Source organism: Mastacembelus armatus, chromosome 17 (assembly GCF_900324485.2).
Source record: "Mastacembelus armatus chromosome 17, fMasArm1.2, whole genome shotgun sequence".
In the NCBI taxonomy this organism is placed as follows: Eukaryota; Metazoa; Chordata; class Actinopteri; order Synbranchiformes; family Mastacembelidae; genus Mastacembelus; species Mastacembelus armatus.
Genome location: NC_046649.1, coordinates 1,343,541 through 1,356,230, shown reverse-complemented (window position 1 = coordinate 1,356,230; position 12,690 = coordinate 1,343,541). Strand labels below are relative to the sequence as shown.

The 12,690-nt window shown below is 40.4% G+C and overlaps 1 protein-coding gene across 1 annotated transcript in view; it reads right to left on the bottom strand.

Annotated features, from left to right (window-relative positions):
- The window catches only part of LOC113133796 (tissue factor-like), a 29,871-nt gene extending 18,496 nt beyond the window's left edge, over positions 1 to 11,375 (bottom strand). Inside the window, exons 1-4 of the mRNA XM_026312701.1 lie at positions 11,070 to 11,375; positions 10,101 to 10,215; positions 6,259 to 6,348; positions 4,859 to 4,965 (exon numbers count right to left, since the gene is read on the bottom strand). Of these exons, the coding sequence (XP_026168486.1) occupies positions 4,859 to 4,965; positions 6,259 to 6,348; positions 10,101 to 10,215; positions 11,070 to 11,136 (379 nt within the window). The 5' untranslated portion in view covers positions 11,137 to 11,375. The remainder of the gene's footprint in view (positions 1 to 4,858; positions 4,966 to 6,258; positions 6,349 to 10,100; positions 10,216 to 11,069) is intronic.
- Between the last annotated feature and the right edge of the window lie 1,315 nt (positions 11,376 to 12,690).

Below are 12,690 nucleotides of genomic sequence, written 5' to 3'. Positions count from 1 at the left end.
GGCAAAATCCTTGAAAAAGTTGTTTACCAACAACTTACTGACTTTCTTATGCTAAACGACTGCTTTGATGATTTTCAGTCAGGTTTTAGGCCCCATCACAGCACTGAAACTTCGCTCATCAAGGCGACAAATGACATTCGTCTGAACATGGACGCTGGCAGAGTCTCTGTCTTAGTACTGCTGGATCTAAGTGGTGCTTTTGACACAATGGACCATGTGATCGTGTTAAAAAGGTTAGAGGACTGGATAGGCATCTCTGGTACTGCCCTTAAAAGGTTTAAGTCATATCTTGAAGAAAGGAAATATTTCATTGAAGTTGGTAACTGTGTCTCAGACCAAATGGCATTGACATATGGGGTCCACCAGGGGTCCATCTTGGGACCCCTTTTGGTCAATCTTTACGTGTTTCCTTTAGGCCACTTAATACGCAGCAATAATGGTCCTACCTTAACTATGCAGATGACACTCAGATTTACATTTCACTCACAGCTGGTGAATATGGACCAGTCGATTCATTGTGTCACTATATTGAACAGATCACTCTGTGGATGCAAAACAACTCTCTCCAAATAAACAGTGACAAGACTGAAATAATCATCTTTGGGCAATAGAAACAAAGAGAAAGTGTCAGCAGTCACCTCGAGTGTCTTTCTTTAAAATTTAAAAATCAAGTTAGAAATCTAGGGGTAATCATGGACTCAGACATGAATTTTAACAGCCACATTAAATCGATAACATCATCAGCATTTTATCATCTCAAAAATATTGCCAGAATCAAAGGGATCATGTCAAAACCAGACTTGGAAAGACTCATCCATGCATTTATCTCTAGCAGGTCAGATTACTGTAACGGCCTGTACACGGGGCTCTCAAAAAGAGCTGTAAGGCAGCTGCAGTACATTGAGAACACTGCTGCTCGGGTCCTGACTAGAACTAGGAAGTACAACCACATTACTCCTGTTCTCAGATCTCTGCACTGGCTTCCTGTGTTTCAGAGAATAGACTTTAAAACAGCACTGCTTGTGTATAAGTCTCTCCATGGCTCAGCACCACATTACATTTCTGACATGTTAATGCCATATGAACCATCTCGAACTCTGAGAACATCAGGAACAGGCCTTCTGCTCGTGCCCAGAGTCAGGATTAAACAGGGAGAAGTAGCGTTTCAGTCCTATGCAGCTAAAACCTGGAATAATCTTCCTGATGATGTTAGACAAGCCCCATCTCTGGCAATGTTTAAGTCCAAGCTAAAAACCTTTCTTTTTAGCATGGCATATAACATATGACAACTGACAGTGATTTATCTGCACTCAGTTTCCTTTAATGTTAATTTCACTATTTGCTGTTTTTTATTTTGATTCTTGCCTACGTACTTTTAACTTGTCTTTTATTTCTGTAAAGCACTTTGAATTACTCTGTGTATGAATTGTGCTATATAAATAAACTTGTCTGGCCTTGCCTCCTCTGCAGTTTTCCTTAGTCACCTCCCCTCAAAGCACAGGTCGAGGTGGAGGAGTAGCTGCAATCTTCCACTCAAACTTACTATTGAACTTTCATCCTCAGAACAGTTATAATTCATTTGAGAGCCTCACTCTGACCCTCTCACATCCAAACTGAAAAGCACAAAAACCAGTTCTACTTGTCATTGTGTACCGTCCACCTGTCCCTTACTCATTATAGTGGGAGATTTTAACATTCATGTAGATGTTGAAAATAATAGTTTCAGCACTGAATTTAACTCAAAATTAGATTCAATTAGTTTCACTCAAAATGTTAATAAACCCACCCACTGTTTCAATCACATCCTTGATCTTGTTCTGACCTATGGCATCGAAATTCAACATTTAATAGTTTTTCCCCAAAATCTTATTCTGTCAGATCATTCTTTAATAACTTTGGAATTTAAGATGATGGATCATGCACTACAGCAGATGTTTATCTGACTACGCTCTTAATAAATTTAAGAAAATTATTCCATCTTTATTTACATCTATGCCAAGTTCGAACACAGTGGAGGGCAGCTGCCTCAATCCCACTCCCTACCAAATTGATTATATTGTTGACAGTGCTGTAGCCTCACTGCGTGAAACGCTTGATACTGTGGCTCCCCTGAAAAAGAAGTCAGTGAATCAGAGGAGATTAGTCCCATGGTATAATTTACATATTCGTACCTTAAACCAGGCATCACGAAGGCTGGAAAGGAAGTGGCATTCTATTAACATATAAAAAAGCTCTCCGTAAAGCCAGAACTGCATACTATTCATCACTAATAGAGGAAAATAAAAACAATCCCAGGTTTCTTTTCAGCACTGTAGCCAGGCTGACAAAAAGTCACAGCTCTGTTGAGCCCAGTGTTCCCTTAGCTCTCAGCAATGATGATTTTATGAATTTCTTTACAAATAAAATCACAACTATTAGAGATAAAATTGATATATACCTATACCTGCAATAAATGAATCTTCTACTACAAAAACTATTAGATGTTCAATTCCAATGCCATATGTTAGAACAAGATCAAGGATGTGATTGAAACAGTGGGTGGGTTTATTAACATTTTGAGTGAAACTAATTGAATTTAATATAGAATTAAATGCAGTGCTTATTTTCAACATCTACATCAATGTTAAAATCTCCCACTATAATGACTTTATCTGATCTAAGCACTAAATCAGACAGGAAATCTGGAAATTCAGTTAAAAACTCTGAGTAAGTGACAGGTGGACGGCACACAATGACAAGTAGAACTGCTTTTTGTGTTTTCCAGTTTGGATGTGAGAGGCTCAGAGTGAGGCTCTCAAATGAGTTATAACTGTTCTGAGAATAAAAGTTTAATAATAAGTTTGAGTGGAAGATTGCAGCTACTCCTCCACCTCGACCTGTGCTTTGAGGAACACGATAATTTTTATGACTGAGGGGGGTTGATTCATTCAGACTGACCAATTGAAGTCAATTTGGTGATCAGTTATCAAATCATTTACTAATACAGATTTAGATGAAAGAGACCTAATATTTAATAATCCACGTCTGCCTGTTCTGTTTTTCTGTTCGATAAGAGGAGTTAGACCTTAGTGCTAGACCTTAGTGCTGCATTTGACACTATCGACCACAGCATCTTATTACAGAGACTGGAGTATGTGACTAGTATCAGAGGAACAGCCTTAAAATGGTTCCAATCCTATTTATCAGACAGATTCCATTTTGTTCATGTCCATGATGAACCTTTCACACACACAAAAGTTAGTTATGGAGTTCCACAAGGTTCTGTGCTAGGACCGATTCTGTTCAACTTATACATGCTTCCTTTAAGCAATGTTATTAGGAAGCACTATATTAATTACCACTGCTGTGCAGATGACACTCACCTGTATATACAGTATCTCACAGAAGTGAGTACACCCCTCACATTTTTGAAAATAGTTTATTACATCCTTTCATGTGACAACACTGAAGAAATGACACTTTGCTACAATGCAAAGTTGTGAGTGTACAGCTTGCATAACAGTGTCAATTTGCTGTCCCCTCAAAATAACTCAACACACAGCCATTAATGTCTAAACCCTTGTGGTTCCCAGAGTTTCCAAAAGCAGACTGGGAGGCAGAGCCTTTAGTTATCAAGCTCCTCTCCTGTGGAACCAGCTCCCAGCCTGGGTTCAGGAGGCAGACACTCTCTGTACTTTTAAGGCTAGACTTAAAACCTTCCTCTTTGACAAAGCGTGTAGTTAGGGCTGGCTTCAGGTAACCCTGAACCATCCCTTAGTTATACTGCCATAGGCCTAGACTGCCCATTGGTGCACTGAGCTCCCCTCCCCTCCCTTCCCCTCCCCTCTCCTCCTTCCTCACATGTATATTCCACCATTGACTGTCACTAACTTTGTGCTCTCTCCCTCTCTCTGTCCTCTCTCTCTCTCTGTACCTTCTGCAGGTGTCCCTGGTCCTGGAGCTGCACTGACGTGCAGTTACTGGCCCCACCAATGTGCAGTGTCTATTTGTTATTTATTGTTGCTGTTCTTTTCTCTCTCCTCTATCCACTCACCCCAACAGGTTGAGGCAGATGGCTGCCCAAACTGAGCCTGGTTTTACTGGAGGTTTATTCTTCCGTTAAAAGTAGTTTTTCCTCTCCACTGTTGCCAAGTGCTTGCTCAGGGAACGTGAGCTGGGTTTAGACCGTCGTGAGACAGGTTAGTTTTACCCTACTGATGATGTGTTGTTTCAATAGTAATTTGTTGTTTTTTTTTTGTTTTTTTTGCCTTGGGATGATTGTATTATGATTTGGCGCTATACAAATAAAATTGAATCGAATTGAATTGCATTGAACTGAATACATTCAAGGCTGCAAAGCTCTGGAACAAGCCCTGTGAAATAAGAGTAACAATTATACCTATTCTAATTTTACCTGACTTTACCTGAATGTCGATTTCATTTTACCTATTTTATTCTGGTAAACTGATAACATAAGATATTTCACTTATTCTTGAGAGTCAGGACAAAATATGTCCTACATAGGAAAGTCTAATTTAAGAAATTCATCATGATTGACATACTTACAAATTTAAATCTAGGGTAACTGTGTATATCCATGGTACTATTTAGCACACATTTTTTTTGCAAAACTGTTTAAATGTATGGTCTGTGGTTAGAAGGTCCATGTTATTGCAATTTCATATATCCATCTGTCCTGAGCAAGAGGTCACAATATTCATAAGCCCAAAAACACTTTTAAAAAATCTAAAATTGTGAAATTAAAAAGAAAGGCTATAAATACATAAAACAATGCATAAAGTGAACATCAAACAATATGTTACATTGCCACCAACAATTACATTTATATTGCAGTTGTGTGTGTGTGGACAATACTTACTGTCTCTGTAGGGGTTGAAGAGTGGGGAATGAGTGTGAGGAAATTCCTCATGGTTATAACCATTGTTCATCATGGCAGGTTCTGTCCGTATGTCAGCTGTATATGTCCTGTTCAACAAGAAAATCTAAATGTGGTATGGAGATGTATACATAAGTCTAGTGGTTGAGTCATGGCAACTGGACTTCTAGTTTTTACGTCAGAACGTTTTACTACTCATCCAAGTAGTTTCATCAGTCTAAGAGAAAGCTGGTATGGAATCTCAAAATCTTCAGGTTGGTTTCAGTCCACCCTTAGTCCCATTGGCTCATTAGGTGAGCTGTGTAAATCAGGTGAGACTCATTAGACCCACACTCCTGAGTTGGTTTCACTTCACACCTGGCCTGAATAGGCTCGTTAAGTGAACAAAAGAAGTGAACACAGGTGAGGGTCATTAGGAGCTAGTGGTAGACTCATGTGACCCCTCTGATTCACCAACTGGCTGCAGAGTGTGTCCTCCCTGGAAAACATTTGATGTGTTCCTTAATTTCCTGGGAATAGATGATAGAGCAGCCTGGTAGATTGAAGACAGGTTGTGTCTGAGCCCTCCACCCCTGTTAAGGGAGGATTTTTCCACTTGAACATATATAGTTTTCTGACCCCTCTCTCAAACCACCTATCTTCTCTGAATATTTAGATCGTCTTCAAATGAATGTCCTGTCTCTTTTAAATGGAGGTGCACAGCTGACTGTGGTCCTGAGGAGTTGCTCCTCCTGTGCTGGGCCATCCTCCTATTAAATGGTTGTTGAGTAGAGGAAAGAAGTTTGTGGTGTCCAGCCAAATCAGGAGTGTGGGTCTAACAACTCTCCCCTGATTTACATCACCTACTGAGCCTATGGGACTAAGGGTGGAGTGAAACCAACCTGAAGGATAAATTTGAGATTCCATACCAGCTTTCTCTTAGACTGATGAAACCACTCGGACGATTAGTGAAACATTTCGACCTAAAAGGCTTTGGCTCAGGAGTTAAAGCAGGTCGACCATGAACCAGAGGGTTGGTGGTTCGATCCTTGGCTTCCCTGGTCCACAGGCCGAAGTGTCCATGGGCAAGACACTGAGTCCCAAATTTCCCCTGGTGGCTGTTCCACTGGTGTATGAATGTGTGAGTGAGTGGGTGAATGGACAAATGGACAAATAGTGTAAAAGCTCTTTGAGTACACTTCTTATATAAGTATAAGACCATTTGCCATGACTCAACCTCTAGATCCCTTCACCTGGACGAATCTTCACAAACATGTATATAAGGTAAGTAAGATAAAGAAATGTAAAATTAAAGCAGAGAAACATAAACCTATTAGTATCTAATCCTTATTACAGTATTATAGAAATATTACACAGGGCTTGAAATGAAGTCTTGCTCCTACCTGTCAAAGGCTACAAGGGACTGGCTCAGATCACATTCTGGCTCTGATATTTGGATGCAGTCAGCACACTCGCTCCAATCACTGTCATTCCTGACAGTCACAACAAAACAGTCAGTATTGAGGTCAGATGTTTCAGTATGACAATGTCACAAAGATCATTTGTTTTGACTGTTAAGGTAAAAACTCACTCTGGTGTCTAGTCACATTTGTATAGTGTATTTATCCAAAGTACTTAACAACTCAAATTGGAGCAAGCTACTATGCAAGGTTGCAGACTGTCTACTGGCAGTAACATTAGAACATTGAAATGACTGCATTAAAAAGTGGAGAAAAGCCATCTCATATAGTAATACTTAGTACAACTAAATAGTTATGTAAAACACACAATTAATACATAATATCATCTGTACATGGTTCTTCTTTGAAAGCCTAAAATAAGCTTTTATCAGAATAAATGTTATCACTCCCAGTTGGGACATCCTGCCAGGGATCTTTATTCTCTCATGTTTTTCCTGTTTTTGCCCTGCATTGGTTCCCGGCAGCTTTGTGTTCATGAACCCTAATTGGTTTCACCTGTTGCCTATTGAATCAGGTGGCATTAGTTCTATATATCAAGTTATATATATCAATATATATAGTTCTCTGCTTCCTCTAGTGACAATGATACCTGTAATAAGTGTAAGGTTCTGCTAGCTTTGGAGGCGAGGATCACTGATTTGGAAGCGCAGAGAGCTGGTTTCTCAGCAGGTGTGTCGCTGAGTGGGGAAAATCGGTTAGAAACGTGAACAGGCAGGTGATGAGCCGTGGGCTTCTGCTTTAGGAGTATGTTTCTGTCGGACTGTCACCCAGGCTAATTCTCCCGGCTACTCCGGAGCTTCTGTCAGACAGCTAACAGGTCCTGAGCTCGGTGGCTCCACACCTGGTAACGGGGCTGGGCTAGCTGGCTTTTGTTCTAAGGTTGAATTTCAATTTCAATTTCAATTTTCTGTGTAAAGCACCAAATCACAATACAAATCATCTCAAGGCACTTTACAAAAACTAAAAACCCAACAAATCCCTTATGAGCAAGCACTTGGCGACAGTGGAGAGAAAAAACTCCCTTTAAAGGAAGAAAAAACCTCCAGCAGAACCGGGCTCAGTTTGGGCGGCCATCTGCCTCGACCGGTTGGGGTGAGTGGATAGAGGAGGTGTAGAGCTGCGCTTCCAATTCAGTGATCCTCCCCTCCAAAGCTAGTAGCAAGTATCATTATCCCTAAGGGAGGCAGAGGAATAACTAAATGTGGCACACCGAGCAGGAGAGAGGGGGAGAAGACATGTTACTAGGTAGCTAAGCTAACTGGTAGGATAACAAGCGCTAAATCTAGAAATAGCAATACCGGAGAAAATAGAAAGGTACTTGACTAGTACAGGAATGTGTAGCGGTTAATGAATTGAGAGTTTAGTTAGTTTTCAGGTGTGTTCGACTAAAGCTAGTCTGTTGCTAATACAGCGCACATGCAGTACAACATGCTTGCAAGCAGTGCTGTTTTAAAGTCTCCTCACAGTGATCTGTTCGACACAGTGAATCGACTGGTCCATACTCACCTGCTGTGAGTGATATGTAAATCTGAGTGTCATCTGCATAGTTATGGTAGGACACATTATTGCTACGTGTTAACTGGCCTAAAGGAAACATGTAAAGATTGAACAAAAGCGGTCCCAAGATGGACCCGTGGAGGACTCCACATGTCAAGGCCATTTGTTCTGAAACACAGTTACCAATTTAAATTGAACACACACAACATCTGCTTATAAATGTCATAATGAACCTGGAACTTTGATTTACGCCATTTTCGTTCTGATTTCCTGCACTCCCTTTTCTGTGCCCTGACAGAGTCATCATTTCTCCATGGCGCCTTTTGCCTGTTCTTGATCACTTTATCTTTAACAGGAGCAATCCCATCTATGAAATTTAGAACACTTGAAGTATATGAATTCAACAAATCTTCAACGTGAAGAAAAGTGGTATTTTCAGACCTAATCATCTCCATAAATGGTGTCCTGGTGTTGTCATTTATGTGTCTTTTCTGAACAAATGTAGGTCCAGCTGCATCTTTGGGAATTATGGACAGATCAACAATGATCAGACAAAACAACATCAATCACAGTGACATTTGACATTTGACAATTCTTAGTGATGACAAGGTCCAGAGCGTGACCTCTGGTATGGGTCGGCTCACTAACATGCTGACTAAGGCTGTAGGTTTCAAGGACATAAACATCCACCAAAGCTAAAACAGTAAAACCTCACTAATTGAAGGTTTCCGGGTAAGTGAATCACTTCCTATTGCAAGCGTGTTGTGCTGTGTGTGCTGTATAGTTCGTCTACAGATTAGCAACAGACTAGCTATAGTCTAACACACCTGAAAACTAACTAAACTCTCTAAACAATTCATTAACCGCTGCACATTCTGGTACTAGCCAAGTACCTTTCTATTTTGACCGGTATTTAATGATATCTGCAGACTTAGTACTCGTTAGCCTACCAGTTAGCTTAGCTAGCCAGTAGCATGGCGTCTCCCTCTCCTTCTCTGTCCTGCTCAGTGTGCCACATTGTTCAGTTATTCCTCTGCCTCCTTTAGTGATAATGACACTTGTAATAAGTGCAAGGTTCTGCTAACTTCGGAAGCACGGCTCTGCATCTTTCTATTTGGACCGGTGTTTACAGCTATTTCCAGACTTGCCGCTCGTTAGCCTACCAGTTAGCTAACATGGCTTCTCCCTCTCTCTCTCTTTCCTGCTCGGGGTGCCACATGTTTAGTTATTCCTCTGCCTACTTTAGTGATAATGATACTTGTAATAAGTGCAAGGTTCTGGTAGCTTTGGAGGCGAGGATCACTGATTTGGAAGCACGGCTCCGCACCTTTGAACAAAAGCCAGCTAGCCTAGCCCCATTAGCAGGTGTGAAGCCACCAAGCTCAGGCTCAGGATTTGTTAGTGGTCCAAGGGCAGCTCCGGAGTATCCCGGAGAATAAGCCTGGGTGACGGTCCGATGGAAACATACTCCTAAGCAGAAGCTCATGGCTCATCACCTGTCTGTTCACGTTTCTAATAGATTTTCCCTGCTCAGCGGCACACCCGCTGAGGACCCGACTCTGATAATTGCCGATTCCATAGTCAGAAACGTGGAAATATTGATACACACGTCTTTTTTCTATAACAGCATAAAATTACAATCACTGGCTAATGTAGCTATGTAGAAAACACTAAATAAAATAAGTATTAATGTTTATAATTAACCTTGTTGAAACATCCTGCTTAAGTCAACATGGTCCAACTGGTTCGCTGTTGTTCACTTTAGCTTACAGCCTTGGGGGATGGGGTTTGGTTAGTATGGACTCAAGCCTACATGCCCCCAAACCAAATCATTCTGGGTGGCAGGTTTAAGAGGTGGCCTGTGACTGATGATCCTTGTCAATGTTTTACACAAGCATGCCCACACATAGGTTTTGTAATTTCCATCCAGGTGTAAATCCCACTGAGCTTCTCTCAATTTAGGACATACGGAAAAGTGTGTTTAACTCACACTATGCTCCGTATGTTCCTCTCTTCAAACATCTTACTAGTTACTCGCACTAATCTGCATGTCCAGAACCAAAAAAAGTGCATGCACCATCACCCCTTTAACATTACCTCACTATCTACAAAATAATTTCTATTCTTTCTATCTTGCATAATAATAAAGTAAAATAAAGCTCAAAAGTAGTGGTTAGATTATGTATCCAGGAAATAAATGTAGTTCAATGTAAAGGCCCAATGATATATGAAAACAAATATGCAAGCGTGTGTGTGTGTACACTCACCAGGAGTACAGAACAGTGTATGAGTAGTTTGATGCTTTAGTAGTCCAGGTGAGAATGGTTTTAAAGTCCAGAGACACCCACTGAACATTCTCTGCTTTGGGTACAAACTTCTCATCTGTAAATGAGATGTAACATAACAGTACTTTAAATTCTTTCATAATCTCCAGATACTCATCCTTCTTGCTTGGCCTTTATTTTAGTAAGTCAGAGTAACAACAGTATACAACTTGTTCAATCAGTTAGAGAAGAACTCTGTTATCCACCTCCCCATCCTCTTCTTTTCCATAAACAGAAAGTCATTGCCTCACTGCCTCCTCCCCAGCCATTGAGGCCTCCCCCAGGGGGAAAGCCAGTCTTTACAAATCAACACAGCTGAATGTGAAACAAAACAACGTTTCAATCAAAGAACTTTACAAAAAAACTGGTCTTCTCTCTTTTTTTCGCAATAGACCACAGTGAGATTTGAGCACATTCCTCACTCCAGTGTTTTGGTAGGCATAAAGGCACAACTTTCACAGACAAGTATTTCAAAACCTGGACAAATATAAGCAAACCTTGCAGTATAGATTTATACCAGTGTTGACACAGGCCTACCTCTGTCTACTGTAACATTAGACATCATTATATCACTGTCAAGATGGTAAAACATAACCGTACTCTCATGAGCAAGACCCTTTTTTTTGTTTTGTTTTTTTTGTCATTAACATATTATGTTACACTCTCCTGTTTCCTTTACAAACAAAAAATAGACATCATGACTACTACTATTACTGACTACTTTTACTACTTAGTACTTATTATTTTTACAGCAAGACTACCAGAATTTCCCTTCAGGGATTAAGTTCATCTTATGTCATCTCAAGTAAAAAAAAGTTTAAATTATAGTCATTAAAAAAATGCAACACGCACCAAAAGGGAATTTCACAGACATGTTACATAAATCATCTAATCATGTAGTTTTAACATTACTTGTAGTTGTGATGATCCAAGCAGACAGACAGACTCCCAGATAAAGCACATTTTTCAGAGATGCCATGGTGAAACAATCCAAAGCCCTTACTCCTTCACTCCAGGATCTGCTTCAACTATCTAGCTTCAGAAAATGTAGCTGTAGATCAAATGTTCCCCTGTGCTGAAGCTGCTCAAACTGAGTATGGCTTCTGGCGAGCAGTGTGGGAACTGTAGATGGGGTAACGTTGGGGTGGGGGACTGTGCAGGGCTCTGCCTCGTTCTGTCTGCTGATCCCTCCCATATGTCCTGTCTGCTCAGGAGTTGGGTTGGGTGAGTGGCGAAGCAATCCTGCTGTTTAACAATGTAAACGTCCACTTGAAAAAAGGTTTAAAACTTGGAATATGTCCCTCTGTTTCTCTCCACTGTGCCAACTCACTGGATCACTGGATTACTGGAGTAATTGGATAGTTAACACCTACCATGGCAGGAATGTGGTTGATTCTTTCTTTGCGGAAAGGAATTAACAGCATGCTGCTCATGTATTCAGCTGTGCTTCTGTGAAAAGCAAATCTGCACCATGCCCTGCTGCTTTGAATAGGTTTCATTTCAAGCATACACTTTTTTTCAGCTCTCTTAGTTCACCAGGAAAATACTCATCTCTCAAGTCTTTGTTTGTTTTTTTTAACATTTTGAACCTGGATGTTTAAACAAATGAACCTACATAGATGGACTGCAAACCAATTTGACAGGGATTGCCTGAAATGTGTACAGGATTTGGAAAGGACAACAAGAAAAGTTGCAGACTATCAAAACCATATCTGCTTTAATCTCAGATTCTGGAAAAATTGAACCAACAAGCTTACACTGCAAATCTTCTGTGAAAGGATTTAAATCTACAGGGATTTTAAAATACTTGGCCACCATCTTAACACTGCTAGTTGGCAACACAGTGCACCACATTAAGAATTCTTTGGACTGTAGATAAAATCAGAGCTCTTTCTCTACAACCAGATGAGACAATGGTCTCATTTGATGGAACCTCACAGATAGGCAGTAGAGGAACTGGCAAGATTGTGCCAGAAACACACATTAAGTGACAGAACATTACACAGTCCAGACCAGGTGTGCACGTTGTTGGACATATGCCTCAACACAACTTATTTCAAATACAAAAATGTTTTCTATTGCCAAAGGAATGGATGTGTTTCTCCCATAGTGACAAATGTGTATATGGAGTAGGCAGAAGAACAAATTCTGAGCACATACACAGGAGAGGTCCCAAGCCACTGATTCAGATATGTTGGACAATGCATGGGTGAAAATGAAAACACAAGAAATAGTCTTGTTTACGGATTACATTAATGGAGTGGCCAAAAACATTCAATTCACTCTAAAAGTAATGAATAGGAACACCCTGGCATTCTTGAATTGTGCCATTATTGTGGACCAAGGTGGAAATCTCCAAATAGAGGTCTTCAGAAAACTCATACAGACCAGTATTTAATGTTTGATTCTCACCATCCCCTGGAGCAAAAACTTGGTGTGATCCATACATTGCAACACTGTGCAGAGACTGTTCCCACAAAAAAAGAAGGAAAAGACAAGGAACACAAATACATTCAGTAGACTTTAAAACTGT